Source organism: Procambarus clarkii, chromosome 18 (genome assembly GCF_040958095.1).
Source record: "Procambarus clarkii isolate CNS0578487 chromosome 18, FALCON_Pclarkii_2.0, whole genome shotgun sequence".
Taxonomy (NCBI): domain Eukaryota; kingdom Metazoa; phylum Arthropoda; class Malacostraca; order Decapoda; family Cambaridae; genus Procambarus; species Procambarus clarkii.
This window is the reverse complement of record NC_091167.1, coordinates 42,872,201-42,884,345: the sequence shown is the minus strand read 5'-3', so window position 1 is coordinate 42,884,345 and position 12,145 is coordinate 42,872,201. Positions and strand designations below refer to the sequence as shown.

General features: G+C 42.9%; 1 protein-coding gene across 1 annotated transcript in view; it reads left to right on the top strand.

Moving 5' to 3' along the window:
- The window catches only part of LOC123754635 (alpha-1-inhibitor 3), a 72,219-nt gene that overhangs the window by 17,530 nt on the left and 42,544 nt on the right, over positions 1-12,145 (top strand). The window contains exons 8-11 of the mRNA XM_069326548.1: positions 5,357-5,500; positions 6,376-6,579; positions 9,225-9,407; positions 10,197-10,371. Coding sequence (XP_069182649.1) covers positions 5,357-5,500; positions 6,376-6,579; positions 9,225-9,407; positions 10,197-10,371 — 706 coding nt within the window. The remainder of the gene's footprint in view (positions 1-5,356; positions 5,501-6,375; positions 6,580-9,224; positions 9,408-10,196; positions 10,372-12,145) is intronic.

Below are 12,145 nucleotides of genomic sequence, written 5' to 3'. Positions count from 1 at the left end.
GCAAAAATAGGGCGGGAAATCAATTCAGAAGATGTCACAATAGCGCAACAAGGCTATCTAGATCGGCTTTCAAAATGGATTTAGAGATGAAGTTTAATGCCGAAAAAAATATAGGGTTGTGAGGTAAAGTAATAATAGTTCCCAGATATCAGCTGGACAAAGTGATGTTGTGAAGAAGTGATGTTGTGAAGTGAAGTCTGAATGCAAGATAGGTATAGAAGGTGTCTTAAGACAAAGTCAATGCATAAGTGCACGGAATAATCCAACTGATATACTGTGATTTAGAGAACCGCTAGAAACACGATATCTACTGGTATTCTTCAGTCGTGTCTTGTCCTTTTTAGACCCCAATTAGATTATGCAATTCAGGTTTGGACTATTTCTGTAGATTGGACCGAACTTTACTTGAATGCGTATATGGAATGATGACAGTTATTCCCAGGAATAAGTAACCTTCCTTATGAAGAAAGAATTAAAACATTAAATAGAAAGATGCACAGTAAGGAGCAACATGAATGAAAAGTATAAATGGATGATAAGCGTTATAAATAAGATTTGTTGAGAAGTCTTAGATTTAAGAAAGAGCTGGGTAAATACTGGTGTGGAAAAGAGCTGGGTAAATACTGGAGTGGAAAAGAGCTGGGTAAATACTGGTGTGGAAGGAGCTGAGTAAATACTGGAGTGGAAAGAGCTGGGTAAATACTGGTGTGGGTTAAGGGTTGTTGGTTTAGGGAACAAATTACCGTGTAACACAAGACTTGGGTAGGCTGGGTTGTTTCAAACCAAGACGAGACATGTATGTACTCACCTAGTTGTGAGGGGGTTGTTTAGGGGGGAGTGGGTATGCTTGGATAGGTTGTATGTATGTATGTATGTATGTACTCACCTAGTTGTGAAGGGGCTGTTTAGGGGGGAGAGGGTCTGCTTGGATAGGTGGTTGTATGTATGTATGTACTCACCTAGTTGTGCTTGCAGGTGTTGAGCTTTGGCTCTTTGGTCCCGCCTCTCAACCGTCAATCTACTGGTGTACAGATTCCTGAGCTTCTCGAGCTCTATAATATCTGTATTTGAAACTGTGGAGTATGGAGTCAGCCTCCACCACATCACTGCCTAGTGCATTCCATTTATTAACTACTCTGACACTGAAAAAGTACTTTCTAATGCCTATGTGGCTCATTTGGGTACTGACATTGGGTACTATGTGAACGTGTTTGTGAGTGCCAATAGGAGCTGCCTCATATGGGCCAGTGGGCCTTCTGCAGTTTCGTTTATTCCGATGTTTATAATAACATGTTCATGAATAACACTCCCCCTTTTTTCATGAATAACATTACTGTTGACCTATAACACTAGACCTTGTTCATCATTTGTACGAGACCTTTTTCATTAATAATGCCAGCCTTGTTCAGCGATATGACTACTCATTGTTCATCAGTTGTACTATCCCTTGTGCATCAATAGTACTTGCCCATGTTCATAACGCTATCCATTGTTTATGAAGAGCACACTCCCATATTCACCAATAACACTAACCCTTGTGCATCAATAAGAACTTGTCACACTTAGTCTCTATCGACTATCAACAAATAGCAGTGTCTCGGTGGACTGTGCACCAAAAAGTGTCTCTCGGTGGACTGTGCACCAAAAAGTGTCTCTCGGTGGACTGTGCACTAAAAATAGTAGTAGTAAGGAGGGTCCACAAAGTGCATTTGCAGTTGGTGCCTTCTAGGATTACTGAGTGCCACCTGGAGGGCCAAATATCACACACATAATAATATGCGTTATTTTACTGTATTTGATTATATATTATTAAATACATTGTCTAATGCCAATATTTATCATGTCCTACACATTTTTTTATTGGGGTGATTTTTGTTCTCTCCTTTGTTTCTTATCTGATTTTGTTGTGGCTTCTACATATTGGAGCATGTATACCTGTCACTAAGTATGTGAAGTTAGAAGGAAAGTGGTCAACATGTAAATCAGCCACAGGTGGCAGAGCTTCGGGCTTTAGGACCAAAGTGTTTGTCGAGCTGGGGAATGAAGAACTTGAGGACAAGGAGGAAATCTCAGGAAACAGGAAGAGACCAGCGTCTAGAGGGGCTGAAAGTTCAGTCTCCGTGGTGTAGTGGTAAGACACTCGCCTGGCGTTCCGCGAGCGCTATGTCATGGGTTCGTATCCTGGCCGGGGAGGATTTACTGGGCGCAATTCCTTAACTGTAGCCTCTGTTTAACGCAACAGTAAAATGTGTACTTGGATGAAAAAACGATTCTTCGCGGCAGGGGATCGTATTCCAGGGACCTGCCCGAAACGCTACGCGTACTAGTGGCTGTACAAGAATGTAACAACTCTTGTATATATCTCAAAAAAAAAAAGTAACTACATGACTCTATCCACTGTAGAGTCAGGTTGTTACTTCAAGTAGTCGATGTTGTAGTTTCCATTCTTTATACGTCAATAGGCTGCCGAGCGGCTTGGAAGGCTTGATAGCTAGTTGAGGGCGAGGATGATGGGCTCAGTCTTGATGGTGGTGCTGTCTAGGAGGGTATGTGGTGATAGATGCCACGTGTTACAGGGTGGGTGTTCCTGGGTCTTCTTCATTATTCTTTCTTCCTATGGTGTGACTACTTCTTCTTACTTGGTTCTTCAGTCTTCACAGGCTTCTTGTAGGTCTTGTTTCGTGTTGATATGGTGGAACTTGCATTCAAAGTCTCATCAGTTAGATAGTCATGCGTGCTGCATCCAATGTTTTGTTGAGTAGAGGAAGTACTCCCTACAGAGGTGTCGTCGTCTGTTGAACCTGCTGCCTCACATTAGCTTGCATTTTGGGTAGGTCTTTGGTACTTCACGTAGTACTCATGATCGACAAGGGGCTGGGTTGATGGTATCAATGTCACAGCAGTGTGTATAGAGTTTTTGCGTCGACATACCATCTCTGTCGGATTCGTCTCTGCCATGTTTAGAGTAACATTCATATTTCGGGACATCCTCCTGCGGTCGGCTGGAGTGTGAGAGGTTGATTAAAGTTCCTGGAAGGACCTGTTATCAAAAGAAGATTTGTTGTCCATGGTGGGGATTACCGGTTGAACACAAAGTCGGAATTGGAGTTGGAGCAGTAGGTGGGGTCTGTGTACATGGTCTGGTGGAGATGAGCCTCCTTTCTGCTACAGTTGGCTGTGCTAGGTTCTGGAGTAGGAGCTCGGTGGGAAGCTAGTGTAGAAGGTTCAGTGGGGGCACACTCGATCCTTGGAGTGTCTGTGGCGAGTGATACTGTGGCCTCGATGGTACAAGGTACAGGGGGTTTGCTCTCAGACAATGGAGTGTCGGTGGTGGGGGGGGGACTGGTGGCTCGATGGTTGAGTGGTCAGCTGTGGCAGCTGAGGTCACGAGATTTGCAAGTGCCATTACGTTCACAGTGATATCATCTTGAGGTTATCTTGAGATGATTTCGGGGCTTAGTGTCCCCGCGGCCCGGTTCCTGACTAGGCCTCCTTTTTGTTACACATCCCCCAGGAAGCAGCCCGTAGCAGCTGTCTAACTCCCAGGTACCTATTTACTGTTAGGTAACAGGGGCACCAGGATGAAAGAAACTCTGCCCATTTGTTTCCGCCTTCACCGGGGATCGAACCCGGAACCTCAGGACCACGAATCCGGAGCGCTGTCTACTCAGCTGTCAGGCCCCCTGTCGGGTCATGGTCAGGTGATGTTGAAGTTCCTGGAGTAGAGTTGGTGAAGACTTCCGACTTCCTCTAGTACAGTAAAGGGCTACAGTTCGTTCACTGTCAAGAGTACTTTAAGAATTCTCACGAATTCCTTGTAGTTGGAGCCAGCAATATTATTGGCAAGAAATGTCAAAGCATAGACAATACTATTTTCAGAAGTATGAATTGGCAACTGCCGTGGCGAAGCTTGGGTCGATAATTGGTTAGAGGGAAGTGGTGGCGAAAGCTAGATCGGTGATTGGTTGGCTGACTGGCTGGCAGACTGCGAGCTTGGCCCCCATTGGCTGGAACGCTGCTTGGCGGTGTCTCCTCCCAGGAGCTCCGGGAAAATGGCGCCTTGAATGTTGAAAGGTGAAGGAGCACGAGTTGTAGAGGCCTGTCTAACTTCTGAGATCTTCTTAATTTTATCTTGTTGCACAGAACACAGATGAGATAGTGGAGTATGGTCATCACCGCACACTACATATCCTTTGTCAAGGATGACAGAGTCTTTTACAATTAACATATAAACTTTTGGATTCATATACTAGTTTGAGCGCAAGGCTTATGACAATCAATTCTGTTTGAAGAGTGGAGACCAAGTTATTTATTCACGTTCCACACTCATAGGAATAGGAGCCATCTCTCGCTGTCACAACAACTGCACTTCCACCTGCACCCAAGGACTGGTGCAAGGAGCCATCAGTGTAAATAATTTAGGAGAGGGGACCGCTCTCTGACCAGAGAATCAATTTGGCTTAAGACAACGTGTTTTCCTTCTTGTCGAAGCCTGGGTTGTTTGTAGTCAGCTTCTTGGGTGGAAAAAGGGGGTACAAAAATTTGAAAATGGGTGATCTTCCAGGGGGCAGGAAAGTGTTGCTGTTGTCTCTCTCTTGGAAGTTGATTAACATTATACATTTTGAGTACAGTGGCGGTTTTGGTAATCCACTTTGAGGAATGCTGACGTTCGAGGAAGAAGGCTTGGAGGGCTTCAGTGCAGGGTTTGGGGTGGATTAGCCTAAGCATCGTGATATCAATTAAGGCATTAACTTCAGTGATACGATCACTTACACATGAAATATTCAGTTCCTTCTTTATATTTAGTAATTTAGTTGTTCGGGGACATCCGAGGATAAATTTCATAGCTTTGTTTTGCATCTCTTCCAGCCGTCCAAGCATTCTCTCAGGCACTAGAGCAAGCATGGGTGCAGTATAATTAATTAGAGATCTAATATATGAGAGGTATATTATTTTGGTAATTATTGCATTTGTATCGTGACTGGAGTGCTTGTAACTCCTTAAAAAAAGAAGCACTAATATTAAATTGTAAGAATTCTCCCTCGAGTATTTAGTTAAATTTAAATAGTAAATGATGTGTTTCTGTTGACATAATTAAGGTTTCGCCATTAAACACACAATGTTACAATGTTACCGGGCGATTGACTGATGTTTCACGAAATGATATATTTTGGAGTTCTGTTTACATGTGTTCCACTATGTAAAATTTGCTGCAAATATGTTGAATGATCTATAGTATTTTATTTTTATCTTGACATGTTTTCTGCCGTGTTAAATTTGCTCCAAATCTCGTGTAAGTTGTATAGTATTGTATGGTTGTGTTAAGATATGTGACACCGTGTTCATCTTGCCTCAGGTGATGGCGATGTTGCCTGACAAGTCGCCTGCTGCTTACATTCCCCTGGAGCTGTGTGCAGCAGATGTCTGCCGTAACACCACCTCTCCTCGCGACGGCATTATTTCAGCAGTGATATATTCTCCAACTGCACACCGGTTCACGGTACGGTGAGAGCCCACAAGCCTTCCTGGTTATACTCTGCTGCCGCTTTCCTCTCGTAGTTAACGTATATGTCAATGGATATATTTCAGGGATTGTGTTCTCATTCACCATCTCTGAGATCCTTTCATCATCTATTGTAGCAGGACGCTGGCTGTCGACACATCTCTGTAGTTACTTGCGTCTCTATTTTAATCTATAATTACCACGTATACCATTCTTTAGGTCTCAAGTGCTGTAAGGCTTTTCTTATGTGTGTGTGTTTTTAATTAATTTCTAGCTATCGTGTTTGCTGATACTTTCATATATTTTAAATTAATGTGCTTGAATGCTATTTCAAGCATTTTAAATTAGTTTATTTTTTATAATTAATTCACTCTTGCTGGGTGAGAGGAAGCCAGAGTGTATTTATACACGTTTTCCTTTTATCAAGATCCCCTCCCCCCCCCCCTAGGGGTCGAATTACTGACCCCGCCCAGAATGTAACCCCACAACAAGCTGACTAACTCCCTGGTACCTACTTGCTGCTAGATAAATAGGCGCATTAGGTAAACGGAAATGTGCCCAACCATTTCTGTCTCGTCCGGAATTCGAACCCGGAAATCTCGATTGTGCGTCGAGAACGAACCCGACTGTACTACCGGGACCATTTGACTTGCATCCAGGTTATTACTATTAATTTGGCTAACAGCTACAGTTACGTTGATTGGTTTATATATTTTCATGCACTTGATCAGTGGTTCAACCTTGTCATATCTTTCACTGTAACCAACTATTGTACTTCATGCCTCGTATCGTATCTCTGCCTCTAATGCACCTACTCAGGGATGGCGGCCACCAGCTTAATTCCGTTACTAATATTATTATAATTATGACAGATCATTGCACCGAGCATCCGTGCCGTCATGGAGAGCACCAGGCGCACCAAAACAATTGCCCACTTCTATTCTCCATCGAACTCTTCCCTGCTGATCCTGGCTCCTGAGGGCCCCCTCCCCTGCAACTCCAGCGGCTACACCAACCACACCATTTCTGTCCTCTTCTCCTCTGTTAACCAGACTAAGGCTAACATTACTGTCCAGGTGAGGGACCAGACTTTACATAAAAGAATATATACAAAAGCATGGACTGATAGTCCTTCTGCAATTTCTTTTATTATTGTGTTCTTATTAGCCCTTACGAGGCAGTTCCTATTTATACTCGCCCATATTTATTTATATATATGTCTAACCTACGCATGAAACACTCAAATGATGGCACGTCTTATTGAACAAATAACAGTAGCATAAGTTTCAAGCCCCTGTTACCAAGGCAGTATTTCACCTGGTCTTTCTTTAATCTAAACTTATACAATTTATATCCATTGTTTCGTGTTCTGTTTTGTCTCGGTACATTTAACACACAAAGTATTTAGTGTTTCCCGCCTTCAGCCATTTGTATATAGCTCCATGTTGCCACCTTTCATAATAAGGAAAATTAAGCATTATACTATCTCTTCACAAGGAAGGTTTCTAATTTTTTTGTATTATCTTTGTCAACCATTTTTTGTAAAATGGCTACAGAATTTATGACCCTTCTAGAGTACAGTTCCCCCCAAAACGTGTAATACAATAATACAAATGGCCCCATTTGTATGTACCTGTATATTATTATTTTTTCTTGTTTATTAACATCTCGCACGGCATGACGGCTGAGTGGACAGTGCTCGAGATTCGTAGACCTAACCCACCAAACACAAAATGTTTGTTGACGTTTTTAGTTGGTCGCAGAAAGGTGACACTGTAACTATTTATATAAGTCGTCTTTATAACTTATAAAATACGTTAATTTCAGTCATTCAATTCGTAAACCGTTGTTGCAAACGTACAAATGACGTTTTGAAAGGTTTCTAATTTAAATTAAGTACAATAACTTAATGTGTGTGCAGTGTGGGTCGTTGTGTGTTAATTGGGTGGTGTGTGTATTCACCTAGTTGTGCTTGCGGGGGTTGAGCTCTGCTCTTTCGGCCCGCCTCTCAACTGTCAATAAATCAACTGTTACTAACAACTATTTTTTTTTACCACACACACACACACACACACACACACACACACACACACACACACACACACACACACACACACACACACACACACACACACACACACACACACTAGTAAGGCCCTAGTATGGGTGAAGAACTACCTAACAGGAAGGAGCCAGAGGGTAATGGTAAGGGGCGAAAAGTCGGACTGGCGAACAGTGACAAGTGGAGTACCTCAAGGATCGGTGCTGGGACCAATCCTCTTTCTAATTTACGTAAATGATATGTTTACAGGAGTGGAATCATACATGTCAATGTTTGCGGATGACGCAAAATTAATGAGAAGAGTTGTGACAGACGAGGATTGTAGGATCCTCCAAGAGGACTTAAACAGGTTGCAGAGATGGTCAGGGAAATGGCTACTGGAGTTTAACACCAGTAAATGTAAAGTTATGGAAATGGGATCAGGTGACAGGAGACCAAAGGGACAGTACACAATGAAGGGGAACAGCCTACCTGTAACGATTTGAGAAAGAGACCTGGGAGTGGATGTGACACCTAATCTAACTCCTGAGGCACATATAAATAGGATAACGACAACAGCGTACTCTACACTGGCGAAAATTAGAACTTCATTCAGAAACCTAAATGAGGAGGCTTTTAGGGCCCTTTACACTGCCTACGTGAGACCTGTCTTAGAGTATGCCGCGCCATCATGGAGCCCCCACCTGAAGAAACACATAAAGAAACTGGAGAAGGTTCAGAGGTTTGCGACGAGGCTTGTCCCAGAGTTACGAGGGATGGGATATGAAGAGCGTCTGAAGGAACTGAACCTTACGACACTAGAGAAAAGAAGGGAGAGAGGAGATATGATAGGGACATATAAAATACTCAGGGGAATTGACAAAGTGGAAATAGATGAAATGTTCACATGTAATAATAACAGAACGAGGGGACATGGGTGGAAACTGGAAACTCAGATGAGTCACAGAGATGTTAGGAAGTTTTCTTTTAGCGTGAGAGTAGTGGAAAAATGGAATGCACTTGGGGAACAGGTTGTGGAAGCAAATACTATTCATACTTTTAAAACTAGGTATGATAGGGAAATAGGACAGGAGTCATTGCTGTAAACAACCGATAGCTGGAAAGGCGGGATCCAAGAGTCAATGCTCGATCCTGCAAGCACAAATAGGTGAGTACACACACGCACGCACACACACACACACACACACACACACACACACACACACACACACACACACACACACACACACACACACACACATATATACACACACACACACACACAGTAACAGGGCCTCGTAGCCTGGTGGATAGCGCGCAGGATTCGTAATTCTGTGGCGCGGGTTCGATTCCCGCACGAGGCAGAAACAAATGGGCAAAGTTTCTTTCACCCTGAATGCCCCTGTTACCTAGCAGTAAATAGGTACCTGGGAGTTAGTCAGCTGTCACGGGCTGCTTCCTGGGGTGTGTGGTGTGGAAAAAAAAAAAAAAAAAGTAGTTAGTAAACAGTTGATTGACAGTTGAGAGGCGGGCCGAAAGAGCAAAGCTCAACCCCCGTAAAAACACAACTAGTAAACACACACACACTGTATAAGACCACTAGACATCACTTTTATGGTAGACATGTGCTTTATTTGAATAATAATAACTAACAGATATATGAAATATCTGTATTTCCAGGTAATGTCAAATAGAGAGATCAAATATTTAAAAAGTAAGGAATACGAGCTGACCGCCGGCACTCTTCCCATCAACACTACATACGTGATTGGCCCGCCACCTGTCCGCCTCCCAGGAAACGCGACAATTGGCTTCATCAACGTCTCATTCATCCTTCCTGTCTCAGCCTCCCCTGTTGCTAAGGTCTGTTGTTATATCTATAGCTTTCTGTATGTCATTATGTCTATTGTATGTCATATCATATCTATATATTTCTGTGTTATATCATGTGTTATATCATATCTATATCTTTGTGTTATATCATGTCTATACCTTCCTTTATAAAAAAGTGATATCATTATATTCATTCGTGTATCTCAGTGCATGTACATAGAAGCATCTCGTGATATATCAATGTCAATAATTTTTGAGGCAATGGAGTGTGGTCGGGTTGGCTAGACAACACTGGTTGGGCCCCGGGTTGGGGCCTCTTGCCTGTCACCCTTTTTGTATATTGGGACAACATTAGCCATCTTCCATATTTCTGGTAAGTCTCCCGTCTCCAGTGACCTACTATACACCATGGAGAGTGGCAAGCAAAGTACTTCTGCACACTCTTTCAGTACCAATGGTTGGTCCATCCGGACCAACAGCCTTTCTCACCTCCCGATCCAATAGATGCCTCTTAACCTCATCTCTGGTAATTTCGAGCCCTTTCAAGGCCGCCTGGTTTACTGCCACCTCTTCTAACGCAGTGACTTCACCTCGTGTATGTAGCGCCCAAGTGTATGTAGGTGTCAGTGGTACACTGATGTTGCAGAAGTTGTGGTACAATGATGTTGCAGAAGTTGTGGTACAATGATGTTACAGTTGATGTACGATGATGTTGCGTTTGTGTTAGAGTGATGTAGCAACAGTTGATGTTGTACTGTGATGTTGTACTGTGATGTTGTACTGTGATGTTGCAGTTGATGTGGTACACTAATGTTACAGGTGTTAGTATGGTACACTCGTAATGATGGAGAGGTGGTGGCAGATTCGAGGAAGATGTTGGTGGAAAAATGCCTTCCTAATGCAGTGGATGTGAGATGGTCGGTGTCGCAGGTACAGCCAGGGAAAACAGCTGAAATAAATCTTACGGCAGCGCCAAACTCCACCTGTAGCCTAGGTAGGAACAACTAATATTTTAGATGTAGAATAACTTTGAATGTAGAAATATTTGTTGTGTTTATAACGAATACCAGCGGTGTTAAACCCGTGGTTCCACTCTGATTATATCCTATTTAGGACGAGTCTCTCCTGTGTTTGTGTGTGTGTTTAATTACCTAAGTATACTTACAGGATGAGAGCTACGCTCGTGGTGTCCCGTCTTCCCAGCACTACTTTGTTATATAACGCTTTGAAACTACTGACGGTCTTGGCCTCCACCACCTTCTCACATAACTTGTTCCAACCGTCAAACGCTTTGTTTGCGAAAGTGAAATGTCTTATATTTCTTCGGCATCTGTGTTTAGCTAGTTTAAATCTATGACCTATCGTTCTTGAAGTTCCAGGTCTCAGGAAATCTTCCCCTATCGATTTTATCAATTCCTGTTACTATTTTGTACATAGTGATCATATCACCTCTTTTTCTTCTGTCTTCTAGTTTTGGCATATTTAATGCTTCTAACCTCTCCTCGTAGCTCTTGCACTTCAGTTCTGGGAGCCACTTAGTAGCATGTCTTTGCACCTTTTCCAGTTTGTTGATGTGCTTCTTAAGATATGGGCACCACACAACCTGCTGCATATTCTAGCTTTGGCCTAACAAAAGTCGTGAACCATTCCTTCAGTATATCGCCATCCATGTATTTAAAAGCAATTCTGAAGTTAGAAAGCGTGGCATAGGCTCCTCGCACGTTCTTTATGTGGTCCTCAGGTGATAGTTTTCTATCTAGAACCACCACTGAGCCGGGAGCCGGTCGGCCGAAGCGGACAGCACTACTGGACTTGTGAGCCTGTGGTCCCGGGTTCGATCCCGAGCGCCGGCGAGAAACAATGGGCAGAGTTTCTTTCACCCTATGCCCCTGTTACCTAGCAGTAAAATAGGTACCTGGGTGTTAGTCAGCTATCACGGGCTGCTTCCTAGGGGTGGAGGCCTGGTCGAGGACCGGGCCGCGGGGACACTAAAGCCCCGAAATCATCTCAAGATAACCTCAAGATAATCTACTCCACTTGTGACATTTCTCCAGTCCGATACATTGCCTCTGATCACTGCCCTCATTTTTCTATCAGTCATAAAATTTTTCATTCCATGTTAGAAGCTTACCTGTCACCCCTTCAATATTTTCCAGTTTCCAGAACAACCTCTTATGTGGAACTCTGACGAAAGTATTTTTTAGGTCCAGATAGATGCAGTCAACCCAACCATCTCTTTCCTGTAAAATCTCTGTGGCTCGATCATAGAAACTGAGTAAATTTGATACACAGGATCTTCCAGATCGAAAACCATACTGTCTGTCTGATATTATATAATTTCTCTCCAGATATTCTACCCATTTAGTTTTTATTATTTTTCCAATATTTTCACTAATTACACTTGTCAATGTTACAGGTTTATAATTGAGAGGGTCTTCCCTGCTGCCACTTTAGTAGATTGGAACTATGTTAGTCCTTTTTCCATACGTCTGCTACGACTCCTGTACACAGGGATGCCTGAAAGATCAACTGAAGTGGAATGCTGAGCTCAGGTGCACATTCTCTCAGCACCCATGGTGAAACTCCATCTGGACCAACTGCTTTGTTCTTACTTAGCTCCAAGAGTATTTGTTTCACTTCCGTCTCTAGACACCTCTATGTGCTCTATGTTGTTCTCGGGAATTCTTATTGTGTCTGGTTCCCTGAAGATCTCATTTTGTACAAACACACTTTGGAAGTTTTCGTTTAATATTTCACATATTTCCTTT